The following is a 20,688-nucleotide window of genomic DNA, read 5'->3' as shown; positions in this document are numbered from 1 at the left end:
ACTGAAACAAAGAGAAAATTCCACACAGACAAGTCTTGTATGGAAGTGTGGGATTTGCGCACACATTGGCTAAGGACTTGTGTTTAAAAAGTCCTATACTTTCATTATATCTAAATATCGCAGTGTTTTGTCCGGCTTTGTGCTCTGTTTATCTTTTGGAGCTTAATTTTGTGCGTCAGAGCTAGTTGTGGAGTAAGCGCCGTCGTCCAGAGGAGTGCCTTTAAGCCTTTAGAAAACACTGTTGATCCAATGTCTTTAACCCTGATCTGTCTCCACTCCCTTCACACTGCACCTGTGTCTGCACGCCACATCCCCACATCCTCTTTTTCCGCTCCGTTTTGGCAACACGCTCTATCCCTTAATGACCAACGCAGGCGCAGGAATAAATTGCGAGTATAGTGGATGGCCCGAGCCTCAGAGACCGGCCTCCGCTGCGTAAATGATGTCTGTTTTTCTTTTCGGCTGTGAAGACGGCGCCCCCGCTGTGACTAAACGCTCTGCAAACTTTGGACAGGCGCACACAAGTAACGCACACACACACACACGCGCGCGCAAAGAGAGATGAACACGCGAACAGAGATCCCAAATTTTGGTGGATTAGCTGCAGACAAGGGCAGTTAAAAGTTATTAACATATGGTATGATTTTAGTATCTGTTGAAGTAGTATTATTAAAAACATGATGTGAATTTCAAAAAGGCACATCTTCCTGAGCTTGTTTTGTTGTTCTGTTGTTCTCACCTGTGATTAGTGGAAAGGTTAAGGAGCAGAGGAGGATATCGTCAGTATCCCAAACTTTCACTTCCCCATCTGCACTCGCTCGCCCGGGGCCAAGCTCAGTTTCAATAAGAGAAAGACAGAGAAAGAGAGAGAAAGAGAGAGAGAGAAAGCGGTAAAAATAACCCCAGCTTCCCAAAGCCCCTGCCTCCCCCGTCTTTCCCCGCTCCCAAACCGCCTCAGTGTGTCTCCCGCCACCCGCACCTAAGATCAGGTTACTGTTGACAGAACGGGGCAGTGGAGACGAAGGGAGGGGGGGGGCATAGGGATTAACTCTGGGGCTGACACAAAGTAGATATCATTCAAACATCCTTTTTTCCAAAGTTGCACTTTTCAAAAAGTGATCAAAACAGATTCCCTTTTTCCCTATAATGTTACTGTAATATTATTGTAAACAATCATTCTTAAAGCAGTACTAAGTAACTCTTCCCCCTAGAGGCCATAAGCGCAACTGCAGGTGTAGTAGCAAGTTACGATTTTTTAATGTATTAATTGTCTTGGAGAGTAAATACTACGCTGACAGGAAAGGCGAAGGGAGAGAGGGTTACTGTGCATCCAATTATACAACGGAAATATTTTTTTTCACTCAAACTTGGCTGTAAATACTGTTTAAAGTGACGTTAGCCCGCAGTTAGCTTTGCCCGTTAGCATGTTAGCTTCTTCTTCGTGATTACATTAGTGTGTATTGCTTTCTCCGCACCGGGGGCAGTCAAGTTGCAAACATGGTTTTCTGGCCAGAGACACCAGGTGGAGATGAAAGACCCTCCAATCCCATAAACACTTGTATTACCCCCACAGGGACTACGGAAAGGATTTATTAAGGTAAATAAGTTACTTAGTACTGCTTTAAACCGTCAAAAATGAATGAGAGGCGAAACGTCCTGCATATAACTGTACTTGAATGCCCTCTTTAAGAGCTTACTCTCAAGTCTGTTTTAAAAGGCAATTCGGCAGTCGTTTTCTTGTATTGTTTTTTTTTTTTTCGTTCTGTTTTTTGCTGGTAGAGTTTTAGACAGGAAAGTTCATTGTCAGGGTCGATCTCATGACATTAGCTAGTTTACTTGACAGAAGTCTAACAACCTAGGCAGGGGTAAACAACGCCAGGCCGGGGGCAAAATCCAGCGTGAGAAGGCCCGGCCCTTCATCTTTTGACTAGGGAAAAATAGGCCAAACACCAACTTACCTACCCCTGCCCTAGGCTGTCGTGCTACACATGCCTAATATTGTATTTGTCAGTGCGAATCACACACATGCTGATGATTGAGTGAAGTGAAAGACATGCACTGCTCTGAGTTTTGTTCCTCTCGCCACATATTTTTATCAATATTTTTTCTGTAGTACCGGATGAACTGCTAAAATCCGTGGAAACCCCCCTCTCACTGACCCCTCAGCTGGGATGAGTTCAGGCCGGGGTCAGTCCCAGGACATTAACTATGTATGGACACGTGTAGGGCTTCATCAGGGAGGCCTCCTCCATCTGCAAATGTGGGCTCTTCCCATATGCACGGAAATGTGTCTTGTGGTTCAGTTGTGAGAGCCAACGCCGCCGTGATAGGAAATCTACTCGAGGAGTGGTTTCCAAGTTGTGGGACAGGTTATGTAAACCTGCGTCTTTCTTTCTTCCACACCCCCGAAAATTCTTTGATTCAAGAAGGAAAAAGGAGAAAACGTTCTCACGACTGGAGAGCTCAGTCCCCCTGATCTCACAATGTTATGTCCCAAAATCCAATGGGGAAGAGTTTAATCTAATGAAAATAAAATCACTTACCTCTTGTAGCTCTTCACTCTTAGAACTGCACCTTTATATTGCAAACCTTAAAGCAGTACTAAGTAAAATGTTAACCTTAATAAATCCTTTCCGTAGTCCCTGTGGGGGTAATACAAGTGTTTATGGGATGATTGGAGGGTCTTTCATCTCCCCCTGGTGTCTCTGGCCAGAAAACCATGTTTGCAACTTGACTGCCACCGGACCGGAGCAAGCAATATCCACTAATGGAATCACGAAGAAGAAGCTAGCATGCTAACGGGCAAAGCTAACTGCGGGCTAACGTCACTTTAAACAGTATTTACAGCTAAGTTTGAGTGAAAACAATTATTTCCATTGTATAATTGGATGTACAATATCCCTCTCTCCCTTCGCCTTTCCTGTCAGCGTAGTATTTACTCTCCAAGACAATTGATAAGTTAAAAAATCGTAACTTGCTACGACACCTGCAGTTGCGCTTATGGCCTCTAGGGGCAAGAGTTACTTTGTACTGCAACTTAACATTGGGTTAAATGGCCATGCTTTTTGTACACAAATATCATTAATCATTTTTGTACCTCTCTATCCACAGAAAACCCGCAGAGTCCGGGGGTGGAGGCAGGGGCCAGCGTGGGTCACATGAGCCCTGAAGACCACTACAGAAGGATGATGTCGGCCCTGAGTGAAGCGGGCAGCTACGAGGAGCAGCAGCAGAGACTGTACCAGTTAGCCAGCAGCATGGGCCTGCCAGGACACGGTCAGTGCACGAGCTCATATACTATGTCCCCTGTCCCAATGGCTCCTAAAGTCGTAACGTACCTGACAAAAAGGATAGGGTTAGGTACAGGAACTTAAACATCAAGAAGGATACAGTTTTTGTCTGGAATCTGTTCTTTCACAGTTCACATGAAATTTTCTCTCAAAAATAGTCACTAATATCTTAATGAGTAGTAAAATGCAGATAACAATCCACTGATGCACAAATCAATGAACGTAATTATGAGTGTTGGCTGTTCATCAGCGAACGCCCTTTTTAAAGTCTATTTCCCTCACATCCCTCCCCTGCCTCTAAAGTGTGGCACTCTGCTGCCTGCTCTGCCCCAGCCACTGCCACCGCTGACATTTCTATTTGTGGAGCTTGCCCACCCAGCGTCACTGTGTCACTCAGGGTGATTTCTGACCACGCGCCTCTGTGTTAACACCCACAATCCTTTGCATGCATCAACGCCAACCATTGATCGGGCTCTCGCTGGCCCAGTGCCAATCCTCGGAATCTACTTGTCCTACTTTAAACTGGGCTTCAGTCGACACACACACAAGCAGGTTTTTTTTTTCAGAGAATAGCAGCTCCAAAGGCAAAGGGGAATCTTGCCCTGTTTCAGTTTTATAAGTTAGTTTTATGAACGTTCACTGCGTTTTCCATTAAATTGTAACCTTTTCACATTTTTCTACAGAACATACATTAAGCCATTGCGGTGTTTACGAGCTCTTTTTGCCGAAGCATAAATCCTTGCAGCGCCCGCCTGAATTGTACTTGGAGCTACTTTTATTTTTATTTGATTAGTAATGATTTTTAATTGCCGGCTGCAAATCTTGGGGGCGAAGCTTATAAACACTTTAATAGGCTTTTCCTTGTGTCTTAGAGGAGACGTGGTCGGGCATGGGGGATTTTATGACGCAGGGTAAAGTCTGATGGCTGCTTCCTTTTCCCAGAAGCCTCGGCGCTCGGAGGCAGACGATGTGGCGCAACTCAGACACGCTGCTCACTTCCACATTCCTCACAGTTTGACAGTTTCCACACTGTCTCCTGTTCTTTTCAAGTTGTTTTTCTAAAGAAAAAGAATTTTAGGGTTATAGATCATGCAAAATATATATTTTTCAGAGCTTTAATCATGTTATAATGCTATATCCTCATCAAAAAATAGTTTTTGCGTGGTGTTTTGATGTATTTTTATATGTTTCTGTAATCCAGCATATTTCTTCCATTTCCCTTCCCTTTCCGCACTCGAAATGCCAGCCCACACACTGCTATACATCATACGCAGTGATCTGTCCTTTGTGCTGTAAGGTCAATAAACCTTCACCATGTTGATTATTAGCATGTTTGCCGATACATCTCGTTGTAAGTTTAGTTTTTGCGCTATCCTAGATGCTGATGTACAAAGGGAGGTGTGCCTTCTGCGGAAACTTTACGATAACTGCCTTTTATAATATCATCAAACCTATGTCGATATGTTATTTTAAGTTTTACGACAGCTAAGGGCTATAAAGTAGTTTTAAAAAGCTAAATAAACCATAATAAAGGACATTTTACCATAATGTTTACAGAAGGAATCAGATTTCAAACTAGATATTGATTGATACTGATATTGACATCTACATTGACATTGACTTTAGATTGAATTTGATGTTCGAAGGAATGGCCATTTTCATCCAGGGTTTGTTATACTAAAACAGAGACAATGTCTTACTAAAATCACAGATTTAAACAAGTTAGGTTCTCATCCATATCCATTCTTTGATTACCCACTGCAAACATATAATTTCAGTGTTGAGCTAATCTTTAAGAGCATGTTTTATACTGATGGCAACAGTATAGTCCAAAATGTTATGCAGGGTGCCTTTAAGCTTGACCATAGGATCATCACTAATCAAAACACCGCCTTTATAGTCCCCGTCTACTCTATTGCAACTCCCTGCAACTTTTTGAATGCATGGAGAGCTGGCAAAGCCAAGTTTGCCCCTTTAAAAAAAATAAAAAACAGTAACTAAGATTTAATTAGGACAATTCAGCCCTGAAGAGGTTGGTGAGAGGAAGAGACGTTGCCTTTGCCATTGTAGGCATTGCAATTTAGGCCCAGGGGCAGAATCTAGCCCCAATATATCCTCTCCTCCTCAAGATGATTTCGCGAATCAAAACTTGTTGAAATAACATTGTATTTCCTGTAAAATGCCACAAGTTTGCTAAAGTTTGCTATTATCAACAAGCAACAAACAACAAGATACGTTTCCCAGTGCCTTATATTTACCATCTGCCAAAAAGACGCGTAAATGAGTCAAAGCAAAGTGTGAATAACTGCATTGAAGATACAAGTTTACGCTTCATTATCGAAGTGCCTGCGTCTCTCTCGGTTTTCTCCATTGGATCTTCTAAGTGGATGGGCCTCACAGCTTTTGCCAGGAGTGCACACAGCCAAGTTTTTGTGTTGTTAACGTTTAGATCCACACCTGGCTACTTCCTCTGTCTCTCCCCTCACTATATTTACAAAGAGAAAATTTCTTCTAACACTACCCCCACATCGAGCCCTTCTCTAATTAACAGTTTGGAGCTTGTTAAGAAACCGAAACTCGCAACATACAAAACTGTCTGACATGGAGAGGCTGCTTGGGCGCTTTGGGATATTGAGATCACTTTGTTAAGAGGGTCTTTTGGAGTTGACCTTGCGTGCCCCGGGTCCCTGTGACCCCTTGTGCCCTCCGTCCCGTATACATCTCAAGTGCCGCTTTTAAAACTCCCTTCCTACTTTTTTTTCCGCATACCTCTCCACACACCTCCAGCGCTCCCTTTAGCCCTGGTCCCTGCAGAGCATCCTTTCATGTGTTTGAAGTGTGGGGCACTGAAAATGAAAGTGCGGAGGGGGGTGTAAGAGCGTGCAAGGTGTTTTTGGAGAGGCCCTCGCCGGACCTGATGGGCAGCGGAGGAGAGCTGATGGGGACGCGGGGGGAGGGGGTGCTGTTGAAATGGCTAGAAGGGCTTCCCCGAGTTTTTTCACCTCGTGATGATGAAAGGAGAGCCCATCCTCCGGGGGCGGGGGAATCCAGATGAAAGTGGAAGGGAGGGGTGGTGTTTTTTTTGCTTTGTCTAACGGTTTAGTCTGGTTTGAAAGCTGCGCACAATTAGCCTGGCCTGCTCCCCCGGAACACTTAAAAGGTGAATTTGGTGCTGCACCTGTTACATTGACAACTGTATTCCGACTTCCTAGGTTGAAAATTTGATGCACTCATTCATCTAAAATAGGGGTTTAATAGAAGTTGTTGACTTAGGTACAAACCATACTGAGATATGTTCTTACCTTAGCTTTGACGAGTTCTTTAGGACCTGTCTGGTCTTCACCCGTGCCTTCAGTCACGTAAACACAGCACAGACGGCGTTAGCATTTAGCCTCTCCCTCTCTCCACTATAGCTCCAAAACAGGTCAAGATGGAAGCTACCAAGCTCTTCCACGTTTTCCCTATTTAAATATGGTTACGTGAAGTGTTACACTACAAAGTATAATTACACAAAATTAAACAATGTGGATTTTTTAAGCGGATAAAAGGGGGAACTATATTGTAAGGCGTAATAATACCAGTTCGAAATCCGCGCAGTAATCTTCACTTTACTGCGCAGTAATCTTTACTTTACTGTGTGGATGCCAAATTACTCCTGGTATTATTGCGCCTTACATTATAGTCCCCCCTTTTATCCGGTTAGAAAATCCACATTGTTTAATTTTGTGTAATTATACTTTGTAGTGGAACACTTCACGTAACCATATTTAAATAGGGAAAATGTGGAAGAGCTTGGTAGCTTCTATCTTGACCTGTTTTGGAGCTATAATGGAGAGAGGGAGAGGCTAAATGCTAACGCCGTCTGCGCTGTGTTTACGTGATTGAAGGCACGGGGGAAGATCAGACAGGTCCTAAAGAACTCGTCAAAGCTAAGGTAAGAACATATCTCAGTATGTAAAAACGGTGGCCTATTCCTTTAAGCACCAGTTTCCAGATGAGCCATAAGCAGAAATGGTACAATAACTGTTGGGTTTGCGCCATTTCTAAATCTAGATTCTGACGCTGGATCAATTTTGTTCAGTCCAATAAAAATACTTGGGAAGGCTGTATTATGTAGATCATAAAATGAGAGACAAAAGCTATGTGCATCCAAGCTTCCTCTTTCCAATGTCCAAAGATTGCTCACCTACACTGTACAATGCACAGTGTCGTCATTACCTTTATCAGTGTTTCTCAAATGCCCTGGGAACTCAAAGGGCCAGATCTTGTGCACGGCTTACATTCATTTCCTCATTTACATCGTGTTCTTCTTTAAGCAGTACAGGCTCTCACAGGTCAAACCAAAAACTTTATTTACCCCATCGTGAGCTAAACAATGTTTCCTGTCTTGAGAGAAAGAGCCGGATCGGCACTCGCTTGGCCGTAAACGTGAAACAAAACAAATGCACATGTTCATCCCCCAACTCCCCCCACAACCCCTCACCCTGGGCCCTTTCCCGGCCACAGAGTCTGGTTCTCAACCCCGCGTACTTCCCACTTAAATGCACTAAGTCTTAGGAGCTGCAAGATCACAAAGTGCGCTCCGACTCAGCACAAAATGTTACGCTATAGTCTGCGTTTTGAAACACAAGATCGGGCCCAGAGTTTGTTAACACAAAAAGTGTGTTGTTAAAAATAGTTATTGAATTCAGAAGTTGATCCTTCACTTTATTAAAAGGACAAAACAAAGAAAGCATCTGTAAAAACACTGCATTTAATGTTTGTGTAGGCGCTCAGTCATCCAGTTTTTCATAGAGGAACTCTCTTTTCAAGCTCTTGGTCATTTCTAGAGCCTCCTGTTGAGGGGAGGAAGTAGATCTTCTCCAGACCCACAATGCCTCTGAACCATTGTTGACCTGTTGAGTGAAACCAGCATGTTTAGGAAGAACAACTGAGCCTTTGAGAAGAAGAGAGAAGAACATCCTCAACTCGAACATTCTTCTATTCTTGAAGAGTAGGTTGAAGATAGAAACAGCAAGATATTTTGGGGATTATTAATTCAATTCATTACATTTTTAAGTATATTACTAAAAATACACACATAGCCCTTCCAACCCTATGTTATTGGCAGTACAGTACAGTGAGTCTTCTTGATAACATATTTACTGCTGTATGGTATAACAGTTGGAGGCTGTCTTTTGTGTACCTGCCAGTGCTCCAAATCCTCCGTACGTCTGGCCGGTCTGCATGCGCTCTCCGCTTTTCCATATTCTCACGCAGAGGAAAACCCGGCTTAACCACGGGGATTTAGGCCTAACTCCAGGAACGATGGCAGGGAGGAAAATGGGATGGCACAATAGAGGGATAAGCGGGATTGGTCTAAGTGGCAAACTGGGACCTCCCGAAATAACTCGTGCAGACGGAAAGACAGGGAGTGAGTTATTGTGCTCAATTAGGACTCACATTTCTACGAGAGCTTGATACAGCAGCTGCAGCATGACGAGTTTTTGAGAAGGGGAACACCAAGCAGACATTACAGACATCTAGAGGGAGGTTCGGGTTTGTCTTAGGGGCAACCCGGTAGGAGCAACGGGCGAGCGCAGTGTAACACCCGGAGACCCCTGTCTAGATCTTAAGCCAGTAGGGCCGAGCTTGAGGATTATTTCATGTGCACGTTTTCTGGGTCGATGGGGGAAACCGTAGTGCTTGACGGGAATCCATGGAGAGAATGTGTCAACTCATGCAAGCTACTGAAAGGCCCCATCTGGTCCAGGAGTCAAACTTGAGACCTTCTTGTCGTGAGGCGAGCAATTCTGCCACTGTTTAAAAGAAATGAATGACGGTAACCTTGAATGGCAAATAAACTGTACTGTATGTCATTACATCTGATTGGAATGATTAAAGTTGGAGCTGTTGCGCCTCCAGCCAGTGTGGGGCGCTAGAGCCTGTTGTAAGGGGTTGCAGTAAGAGCCAGATTTATATAACATAATCATTGACATCAGTGTGAGATTCCTCTGGTCTAAATCCTTTGAGGAGAGAACAAACTTTTGCTGCTGATTGGATCAAGCGCTTCTTGTCTCTAAAGTCTCTAAACCACACATTTAAAAATAGTTTTGAAAAATCTTAAGTGTGTTTGTAGGCATGTTGCAGCATACCTCATGTTTTTCCATCATCGCCATGTTGTGATAAAATATCTTTTTGACGGCAAATGTTAAACCTGCCCACTCATGGCATACTGCCATGTGATTGGTTAGCACCACTAATGGGTCAGAATTCAAACTCATCAACGACAGAGGCACAATATGGATTCATGTGCGTTAGAATACAATACTAAGACTACCCAATATCAGAAAAATGTGTCATATTTGATAGCTTTTGAATTCATAATATATTTAGCGAAACCATTTTAACATGGTTTGTTCCATTAAATTTAAACAAATTGTAAATAATTCATTTTTTCATGAAGTTTTGTCAAAACAAGAGTTGATGAGATCAAATTAGGACCAAAAACAAGGATAAAATCATGACTACAACTTATCTTTTGCTTATACTGAAGTTGCCATACATTTTAGTTTTAGGATTTCTTGTGTGCATCGTGGTCAGATTGAACACCTCTGTGATGTTGTGGTATATTTTGTGATAGGGATGTCGTAATTTTATAATATGATAAGGATCATTTGGCAATATATGGTGCAGCCATAAAGAGTAGGCTACTATTACTTGGGCCAAATACCGTTACTAGTTACTTCCAGCATGTACTTAACTGTATCAATTTTGCTTTTGGTGTTAATGGAAGTGCCATGGCAAATTGCCGTCGTGCACCTTTAACCGCGCCAGTCGTACAAAATAATTGGCGAGGTGGGATCGTGACCACAGGAAACTCGCAGAGGTCAACCTGCCACCCCAGCGCCGCGCCGGCCCGTGTGTGTGCGCGCCTCCAATTGCCTCTGATCTCGGCCTTATCTCTCTCTCCACCCCCCACTAACTCACACACCCTCGTCTGCCGCCAGCCCAGTCCCCCGCGGCCCGGCGCAGCAAACAGATCGATACACCGGAGCTAGGCCGCATTAATATCTGTCGCCTCTGCACCTCCCCTCCCATCCCGACCTTCCCCTCCTATCTCCCTCTCTCGCAACCGCTCAAACACGCGCTCCTAAATCACACACACAGGCGCGCATCACACCCCGTACCGGCAGCGGAAATGGCCCCTAGCTCCCGAGGGATCTGTCTAATTAAAAAAGTGGGGGCGGCGGAGTGGAGCACGGAGATAGATTGAGGTAGTGAGAGAGTGAGGGGGAGAGAGAGATAGATTTTTCTCTCATTAGAAGCCGTGTCTCCTGGTGTGGCCGGGCCGGCGCTGATAATGATGAGGCCTCTTCTCCGGAGAGGGCAGGAGGGAGCAGGGCATGCTGGGAGGAAAGGAGGGAGAGGTGGGGTGGGGAGGGGAAGTTGGAGAGAGAGTGGCGGCAGTTCAAGGTGAGAGGGCTACGAAACGTCCCGGACCAGGAGAAAGCCACCAGCACTGGCTGTTGTCGGGTTAAAACAGCGGTGGTCATGATAAGTTCAAAACTGTCTCTGTACAATATCCCGCTGTGCATTATTTTACAGATTTTAAGTCCATATCTATGATCCGCCACATTTTGAATATGCATTTAAAGGATTACAAAGAAAGTGTTCAATGGTAAGCGGCTTTGTGGCTGTGGATTGTAAAATACTTTTTTTTGTGGCTATCTTTCTTTTTCCCCACCCAAAATAGCGAGTGCAGTGATTCCAAAACTTTGGAACACAAAGTTCACAAATCAGGGTCTCCAAAGTTTCCACTGGGGTCTGTAAGAGATTTGAGTTTTGCTGATGATGAAGGAACAACATTTGAATGCCTTTTATATTGACTATTCTTCTGGGGAACCTTTATGAACCCTTAAAAATAATCGAAGTGACCATAATTTTCCCTAAAATGCAGTCAGGTTTGGGTGTTGCCGATGAACCCACGAGTAAAGCAGGAGTCAGTGAGACTTAAACCACAAAGCTATATCATTTTTACATACAAGGTGTGAGCTAAATCTAGTTTCTCTCTCCCCCTGTACTGTCCAGATCTGTTGCGAGCCCGTCAGGAGGCATTGGTGGCTGCAGCAAGGAGTCCAGCTCTCGAGGCTCATCTGCCCTCAGGAAGTTCATCCTCATCCAGCCAGAGACGCAAACAGGGTCTGCCTCAGCACCGGGACGCACACTTCACAGACAGGTACCAGTCAACACAGACAAAAAGAGCTAAAATGTGTTCCTTGTTTTTCCTATGTTATCTTGCTATCTCCATCCTATTACCGTGTTATTGCTGTGCTGTAAAGTAAAGTGCCGCCCCTTCCTTTAAACGTCTCTGTATTGACCGGAATCGTGTTACGTAACTATCCAAGCTAAATATCTCTGGGTGTTTGGCCAGATACTATGACTAGTTAACATTACAGACAATTAAGTGCAAATGATGTGCTACTTTGGAAGAAGGAAAGTAAACTGAAGACTTTCGTTGGTCTCCCAGACTACCAGGATCACATTTACGGGTTAGTCCACTTCACTGACAGAGTTTGTTTACGTTGAACAGGTAGTAGCCCAAATGTGGGATCTGTAAAATTCCTACTATTTGGGAAATGTTCAGTATCCCCACAGCACCTCTGACCTCGGATTTGAGCAAGTTTCTTCTCCTCTTTTCCGGGAGAGTTTCACTTACGCTTCATAACGTTCAAACTCATTCACAACAACGTATTTCTAACATCCCAACATTTTACAAGGATGAGTTTGTAAGTGCATTTTGCAACTTTCAGGGTTGTTTTTCAGGGTCACTGTCACAGTAATACTAATGAAAACTAGCCTCCAAGCTCAATGAAAATGCTTTTTTTCTTTTTCTTTTTTTTTACAAACCACTGCATTTTCTATTTACTGAGGGAGGACGAAAAACATTTCATTTCACGACTGGTAAAACAAAATCAGGTACAGGGTGTTTGGTTACCAGTAGACAAACATACTCGCATTGGCACTGGTAAAGAGTCACTTTCCTCATTTGACAAACTTAGATGCGGGTGAATGAATCCTCTCGATCAGGAACATACTGCGCAACATGGCCCCCGTGTAGGTGCTGGTTTAAGGACAAAAGCAGCACACTTCTTAAATATAGAAGCTTGTATCGCCCACTTTTAAAAAAAAAAATCTATTTATTTCTTGTCTGTTTCTATCAGTACTTTCTTACTACTTCCTCAGCTTGATCCAATTTCATTTCTAGCTCATTGTGCTTCAGTGCACGTCTGTGTAAGACCGCGTGTACGAACATGGCTAAACTAAGGATCCAATAACCTCTCGGCTACTGCTGTGGAGCCGCACGCCTGAATCCCCGGCTCTTCCTTCCCGCTCTCCCCCCAGCCACGGCCCCCACGCCTCCCAAACAAAGCCGGGGGCAGCGGGAGTGGGCGGGTAATTGCTTGTCGATTATTTATGTGGCGCGGGGAGAGGCGGGGGATCGATAATAGGCCGGCGGTGCAGCAGCGGGAGGGAGGATGTGTGTGCGGTGTGTGTGTGCGTGTGTGTGCAGGCAGAGGCGGAGGGAGGTGGTGGGGGGCAGGAAGCGGAGTGGCCAGGCGCTGTGGTGATGGGGGGCTGTGAGCTGAAGCGAGAAGCGCGGAGATTTGCCTGTTTGTTTGCTCCATTTCTCGAGCCGTGCGTGCTCGCCTGTGCGCTCGAGCTCATGTGTGTTTGTGCGAATATGTCGGCTAATTCGTGTGTGCGTGTCCGATGCGAGGGTGCAGTCAGCGAGCCGCGCCTGTTCTCCGACAGCAGAGTAATTAGCCACACCGGAGCGGGAGGGGGGAGGGGGGGGGGGGGGGGGGCGGAGGGGGAGTTAACTAGGCCTCAGCCCCTCCCTCACCAACTCACTGCACATGGTCTTTAACCCTCGCAGATTTGCTTTTTCTGGAAAATGGAATGGTTAATGTGAACGTGGCACAGTGGTTAGAGCTCGTGCTTCGCAGTTCTAAAGTCCCGGTTTCGATCCCCAGCCGGACGGGGCCTTTCTGTTTGCATGTTCTTCCCATCAGTGTTGGGGTAACGTATTGTATATATACTTTTTCAGTAACTAAGGAATATAACATATTACTGACACAAAACATGACAAACTCCCCCCAAATAAAATGTCAAGTTAGACCAATGGGCGCTGGCTGCTCTGCTTTATGACCACGACCGCCATTGCTCCGCCATTGCTGTAGTACCTCCATATCGCCACTAGGCCCCCATTGAAAAGCATTGGAGTTTAGACACCTTAAAAACAACTTTGACGCCTGGTTTCAATTTTTTCAACACTAGACTAGGCTAGATATTCCTCCTGAGATAACGCTGGGTTAATCACAATATATGAAACCAGGCTGGTTTAATGTAATATGAATTTTTGAAATCTCGTACTTAATGAGGGTTGGACTGCTAGCATTGGAGCAGCGCGAGCTACACATCACGCAAGGGCCGAGTCTACGGTGAAAATCCCGCCCGTTTGACCTTTGTAGGAACATGCTTCGTCAGAGCTGGGGAGGGGGAGTCTGTAAACCATGAATTCCCCCACGGCCGTGGTCATTATGGTAAACGGGGAGGAGTGAGCATTTACAGTCTATGAGTTAGACACTGGTGTATAAGATCTGCAGTTCAGTGTAGTTAACGTCGTCAAAACAAAACACAAGAGAACGGGGAAAGCGTTGTTTATCTTCTGCCAAACGTTTGTAATTCAAAAGTAACTCAAAGTAGCTCAGTTCAGTTCAGCTTTATTATCCCCCATGGGCAATTTAGTTTGTATCCAGCAGTTACACACAATGGACCATCAACACAGTAAAAAAAGACACAATAATATCTACATGAAACACACTCAATCATTTAAAGAGGGGGTATTATGCTTTTTTCAATCACATAGCACCGGTCTATATCACACTACAATGATGACGAAACCTTCTGTTGGTCTGTAACTGCAGTAAATTAGAATAACTGCCTTGTATAAAATTGCTCTCTCAAAATGGCTGTAGCGAATGTCTTGAAATAGGCCTCTGTCTCTTTAAGAACCTCTGACCCTTTACGACACGCCCCCTCCACACGCTGTCTGTGGCATCAGTGGGGAGGGGGTTCTGCTGAGGAGCAGTGGTTGGTTACTCGGCTGGTGACGAAAGCTCGGAGGCGTCTCCAGGAGGTGGGGGCGTTCCTAGGAGGACTCAGGCAAACCTATCCCTAAAATGGCTGCCATCAGAGTTTTTACAGATTACTCAAAAATACGTGAATGTGCCAAGGCAACACTTCAGGCATGTTTTTAATGAGGGAATGACATAATAACATGATGTAATGCTTGAAAAAGTCGATTTTGCATAATACCCCCCCTTTAAAAGACCAATCGCTCTTGGGATCATGGACTTCTTAAACTTGTTGATGTTACACAGTGGAACATTATAAGGACTCTTGGCACAAGGGGTGAGACAGGTCAGAAATGAGCCGTAGCCTTCTTCACGCATCTGACCTTGTACCATCTCGCTAAGATCATTTAAAGGGGCTAGATGCAAGTTTGCCATTTTATACTCACTACTGCCACCTCAGGTCATACGTGTAGCTGCACCTTCTATATTAAGCTCGTGCTCGTGCATGATGGCAGTTCAGACCGAAGTAACACTGCTTTGAGTGACATATTACAAGCTGTAATCACTAATCTAGAATATATAAATGTTTTTAACTAACAGGTTTCCTCTGGGTGCTCCGGTTTCCCCACCACTAAAAACATGTACAATAGGCCAAGTTGAGAGTTTGTAAGTGCGAGTGTGGGACTACAGGTGGCTACAATCCGGCGTGATGCGTTTACGTGCATGAGTCCCATTCATTAAAGCAGTACTAAGTAACTCTTCCCCCTAGAGGCCATAAGCGCAACTGCAGGTGTCGTTGCAAGTTACGATTTTTTAACTTATTAAATGTCTTGGAGAGTAAATACTACACTGACAGAGAAGGCGAAGGGAGAGAGGGTTACTGTACATCCAATTATACAATGGAAATATTTTTTTTCACACAAACTTGGCTGTAAATACTGTTTAAAGTTAGCCCGCAGTTAGCTTTGCCCGTTAGCATGTTAGCCTCTTCTTCGTGATTCCATTAGTGTGTATTGCTTTCTCCGGACCGGTGGCAGTCAAGTTGCAAACATGGTTTTCTGGCCAGAGACACCAGGGGGAGATGAAAGACCCTCCAGAAAAACAACAAAAGTGACGAAGACGCAACACAAAAGCCACAAAAATGCCACTAAAGAGACAAAAACAACACATAAACCGAAACACATGAAAGCAATTTTAAAAAACGTAAAAAAAAGTGACGACAACACGGCAACAACGCAAGGAAAAAGATCCGTTTATATCAGATTTGTTGGTCTTAGCTTTCAAATGAGGCGTTACTCTGACCTCTAGGCTGTAATCTTTCCAGTCAAGAAGCTTTTAGATTTGGGTAAAGCTGAACTGGAGAAAAAGGGTTTAGAGTTTAAAATCACAAGAATGAGTAAACAGTGTCTGCTTAAACTAATACCACCCAAACAGTTACATGTTAGCATATTTTTACTGGCCATAACGTGTAAACATTCACAGAAGAAACTCCAAAGGGTTCACAAACTTTTTCCTCCCACTGTGCATGTTCCAACGGGAGTGTCGTGGGTTTGAGTCCAGACTCCTACACGGCGCTAAATGTCTCTCCTCGCTCTTCATCCCCTTTCCTGTCTAATGAAACCAAATGAGCCAAAAACCCTTTTATAAAACAAAGAAAAACAAAGATTCTGTCAATGTGACCATGCGGCGTAGTCAATAACTGCACCGTGTTAGCACTGCTCAGGAAAACTGGAATTATATATATTACTCTTGTTGCTTGATGAAGTCACATCAACTTTCCTATTATTAGATATGATATTGCAAAGCAGTGATGTGACTAAACTTACAGATAGTCAGCCCTGCAAAAACCAAGAGAAATAATCACTAAAGTGTATTCAAAACTGGATTATAAATGGCCAAAAGTTGAATAATTTGAAAATACTCCGGGATATCAGGGTGAGGAAGAGAGTTAGAGACGCTGCTCCCTCGCTCTAACTGTGGCTCACCTTTCCATCGACCCTCATCATTGATTATCTGGGGCCCATTAGGACCCATTGTTAAAAACAAATCATTAGGGCCGCTCGATGGGCTCAGAGCCTGGCGCTCCATTTGTCTGGCCTTAAATGGCACTAAGCTCATGAGCATCTGCAAGGCAAATAGAAGGAAGACCGAGGCTCTGGCAAACAGGATAAAATAAAGAAAAGGAAGAGATACAGAGGAAAGGAAGGAACAAGTGAGAGATGAAGCGAGTATCCAGGAGGAGAGTGTGCGATAGGAGGCGGCGGGCGCTGTGCGAGATACGGGGCGGGAGAGCACGAGGGAGCCTCATCCATTTTAATGAGCTTCCTGTGTAAATGTGTTCCTGCGGAGAAGGAGCCGAGGGCGGCCGCGCGGCGCTCCTAATCCCCCCACGCTCCGTCATTAAGGGCAGCCCTGTCACACAACGCACACGCCGCGCCCCGGCTGCGGCGGGACGGGCCTGTCGCACTCTGACAGGTCGTCACACACCACTGAATTCCCCTGGAGCCCCTGGTCTCACTGCAGGCAGGAGACACGGCATCCAGCCAAATAGTTTGATTATGAGCCCACCTCTATCTGCGTCTTCAGTCCTCATGCAGAAAGTAGGCTATGTGAGGTGTTTGCTGGTCTTTTTATAGCCTGTTAGTGGTTTGTGAACAAAACGCACAGATAGGCCGCTCTGACACACGAAGACACTGAGACATATACAGACAGACAGACAGGCAGGCGTACACACAAACACACAGCCCAGAGCAAAACGACTAATGTCTGACACTCCTCCCTCAAAATTGCCTCCTATAAAAGAAGAAAGACAGGAGAGATAGCGGAAGGGACTGTCTCTCTGCCTGCGTCTCTCTCGCTCCCCGTGATTAGGCCTAATTATGGTGGCGCAGACGCCTGGCAGCCCCAGTCATGCAGCTTTAATTGACCGTTATTCATCTGCGGGCTAACGCTCGCCGAGGGTAGGCGGTGCAGAGTGGAGGAAGAAAGCAAGAAGGGAATCAGAATGGAAGCGGTGGGGGCTGCTGGGAAATTGGCATGCAGGATCATGGAGGGTGGGGGCACTGTGTATGTTTTTTATTTTTTTGTATTTTGCGGGTGCCTTAGCGTAGCCTAGTGGAACTGTGCGTTGCACGGCTAATTGCTAGCCTCCAGGGATTAGGCCAGGTGATTACACACTGGGCGGTGTAATTACATAAGCAGCGGCTAGCGAGGCCCCAGCTCACGGCTTTGGGGTCACGCGCTGCAGCCCTCACCCAAGATTAATTGGAGCTGCCACTGGAGTGCGAGGCACCGCCGGAGAGAGCGGTTATACGATTAGCATTAACATTTCAGCGGCGGAGGCGATCGATGAATGGCCCCCACCACTTCCTCCTCCACCCCCCTCTAAATCTCATCTCCTCACACTGCCTTCCTCTGCTCCCTCACCATTTAGTGAGGCGGGAGACATGCAGGCGCTAGGTAATTTGAACACGGTTGCAAAACAATATTTGCGGTTGCATGCGTCCCCATGATTCTGATTTTGTTGTTTTCCTCATGTAAGCTATGTGTGGCGGCCGTCACACACAGCTGAGCCCTGATTGGTGTGATAGCAGCAGCCTGAGAGCCCAGACTCTGGAGAAACAGCCTTAGTTCCTAAAGAACAGCTGTAATCAAACCATGTGCAGCGCCAGAGTAAAGTATCCTTTCAATACCTTGGTCTTGTTCAGGCTACATCCTTTACAACGCACTCTAAATGTTTGAGCTTCACCTGGTCACTTTCACCGCGCTGGTGCAGGGCTTAGTTTTTATCCACTCGATGAAAAAAATCTTTAAAATGTAACTAAAATGAGAACATCATCCACTGTATTGAATGAGGATAGCATTTGCAGGAAGGATCAAATCTATAAAGGACAAAGTCTAAGAGCCTGGAAGAAGACCGGTGAAGAGCACATGAAAACCTAAAGTGAGAAATAATACAGTAAAGAAAAAAAGGATTCCAAAAAAGGAGAACAGTTTCAGAGGTCGTGGAGAAGTGTAGCAGCCGCCGAGACAAACAGCGAAAAGATGTTTTAGACAGAGCAGAGACAGAGAGAGGCTCGGAGAGGTGAGAGGCGCCGTTCCCCCTGAAGGAGGACAAAAGATGAAGCCAATAATGGAGAGGCCTTTTCAGAAGCGGAGGTTGCAGGACGCTCCATCCTTTTCAGCAGCCCGGGGAGCGCCAGGCAGCGAGGGAGGGAAGAAGGGCGTAAAAAGGGAGCGAAGCGGAGGGATGAGTGTTAATTAGAAGGTCCTTCAGTCCGTGGCCCCGGTCAAGACGCAGGGGCCGCTCCAGCTGTCAGAGCATGACACACTGGCATTGTGCATTCAGCCTCATTATGTGTGCGGCTCCGGTGTGTGGGTGTGGGTGTGTGCGTATGTGTGGGGGGTGGCAGGGGAGGGAGGCCGCGTCCAGGGTACAGCTATGGCCAGCGGCGCTTGCTGCGGCGTGACAAGACTGATGAGGCGCTGGGGCGACACAGAGGCCTCTGAGCCGCTCTGATAAAAATACACCACGCTCATGGAGGCTGCAGCGAGTGCAGCAGAGAGGAAGAGCACAGGAGCTTCTTACTTTTACAGCAACAGTTACACCTCTGCTACTACTCTGCATGTTTATTAATGAATCATTAATGTGTTTGGTACAGCACAGACTCAAACCTGCCATATTTTGTGTCTGCAGGGATCTCTCTCACCCTCCCCCTCTGCTGTCTCCATCGACCGCCACCCACATCACGTTAGGACCTCACCTGCGGCCGCCTTTTCTGGGCATGCCCACTACTCTGTGCCAGGTGCCAGGTGAGTTCATGTTCAGAGTGCACAAGGAAAAGCAAATGTTATATTACTGTATTACAGTAACAATTCTTAAAATATAAAGTACAGTAAAGTAAATTGAGTGGATGAAATTCACCCAATTGAGTAGAAACAGAACTCAGAGACGTGCAGTTGGGTCACAGTGGCAGTGGTTTGACAGAGACGTCACCTACTGATTAGCTCTGTTCAAGTTGAGGTAAAGGCCTCATCAGTGAAGTTACCCACTGAGGCGACTGATTGGATGAAAAACTGCAGCCTCTCAGTGACCCATGAGTGGCCGCCTCTGTCGATATTCTGTATGTTCACCACTTAATGAGGCCATATGAGTTATGATGAAAGAGACCGCTGATTTCCCTTTATATAGATTAGCACTTGAACTTAAGGTCCTGCATTAAACTAAAAGTGTGACTTTTTCTGTCTATTCCAGGTTATGGGTTCCTACCACCTGCTCAAGGGGAGATGTTTGCCCGTCAGCAGGAGATGCTGAGGAAACAGAACCTGGCCAGGTGAATGCGATGTTTCAAAACTGTACAATATATAGTAAACAGGTTTGCCTGAGACCATACTGAAGTTACAAAACTTAACAAATCAAAAACACATCTTAGTTCAACACTGAGTGTCATTCATGAGAATTTATTGAAACCATGTGTTTCTTTGTGTCCTAAAGGTTTCTGTCTTATTTCCTTTTGTGTAAACAGACTGGAGATGTCTGCAGAGTTGCTAAGGCAGAAGGAGCTGGAGAACCTCCAGCGGCAGCAGCGTCTCTTAGGCTCTGAGGCTGTAGGAGCTCTGTCTGGGGGGTTGCCTGCTGATCATCCTGCTCTACGCAACATCCAGGACCTCCCCGATGGCCACCCGCTTAGAGAGGAACTTGCCCGCCGCACAAACGCCATGCTGTTGCTGCGCCATGGCACCGCACCCATTCTCTCTCTAAACCAGCAGCCACAGTCAGGGGCCTCCACGCCCAGAAACTCCCCAGGACACGGCTCGGCCACTGGCTCAAACACTCGGAAATGTCCCAGTCCGAGGGTCCGGGACCACAGAGACGAGGACATGAGGGACTCTGACTCTGACTCTGAGACATATGAAGACAAAGAGGGAGCAGGGTCCACGTCCAGCACTAAGCCCCAGGACAGGGTGCGGGAGGAGGATAAAGATGGCAATAGAAGGCGGTGTGACAGAACTAAGGACAACACAGAGAGCTCGGGTCGCAACAGCGTTCCCTGCAGTTCAACAGAGACAGACTCACCAAGCCGCGCCTTCACTGCGGGACATGCCAAGGCTGAAGTCAAGTACCACCTGCCACCAGGCTTCATGCCCCCACTGCCAGCACTTCATGGACAGAGCTTTCCATTCGGCTTCCCCTACGCCAACCCCTATTTTCACACGGGTGAGCCCTATACTCTGACCCACCTAAACAAACACAACACCACAGCCCCATGTGAAACCCA

The 20,688-nt window shown here is 45.8% G+C and overlaps 1 protein-coding gene across 1 annotated transcript in view; it reads left to right on the top strand.

Annotated features, from left to right (window-relative positions):
* The window catches only part of samd11 (sterile alpha motif domain containing 11), a 56,621-nt gene that overhangs the window by 32,042 nt on the left and 3,891 nt on the right, over positions 1-20,688 (top strand). The window contains 5 exon segments of the mRNA XM_079558177.1: positions 3,112-3,276; positions 11,361-11,508; positions 19,107-19,222; positions 19,665-19,743; positions 19,936-20,627. Of these exon segments, the coding sequence (XP_079414303.1) occupies positions 3,112-3,276; positions 11,361-11,508; positions 19,107-19,222; positions 19,665-19,743; positions 19,936-20,627 (1,200 nt within the window).

The sequence above is a fragment of the Gobius niger genome (assembly GCF_951799975.1).
Source record: "Gobius niger genome assembly, chromosome: 6".
Taxonomy (NCBI): Eukaryota; Metazoa; Chordata; class Actinopteri; order Gobiiformes; family Gobiidae; genus Gobius; species Gobius niger.
This window is presented reverse-complemented; position numbering and strand designations above follow the sequence as displayed.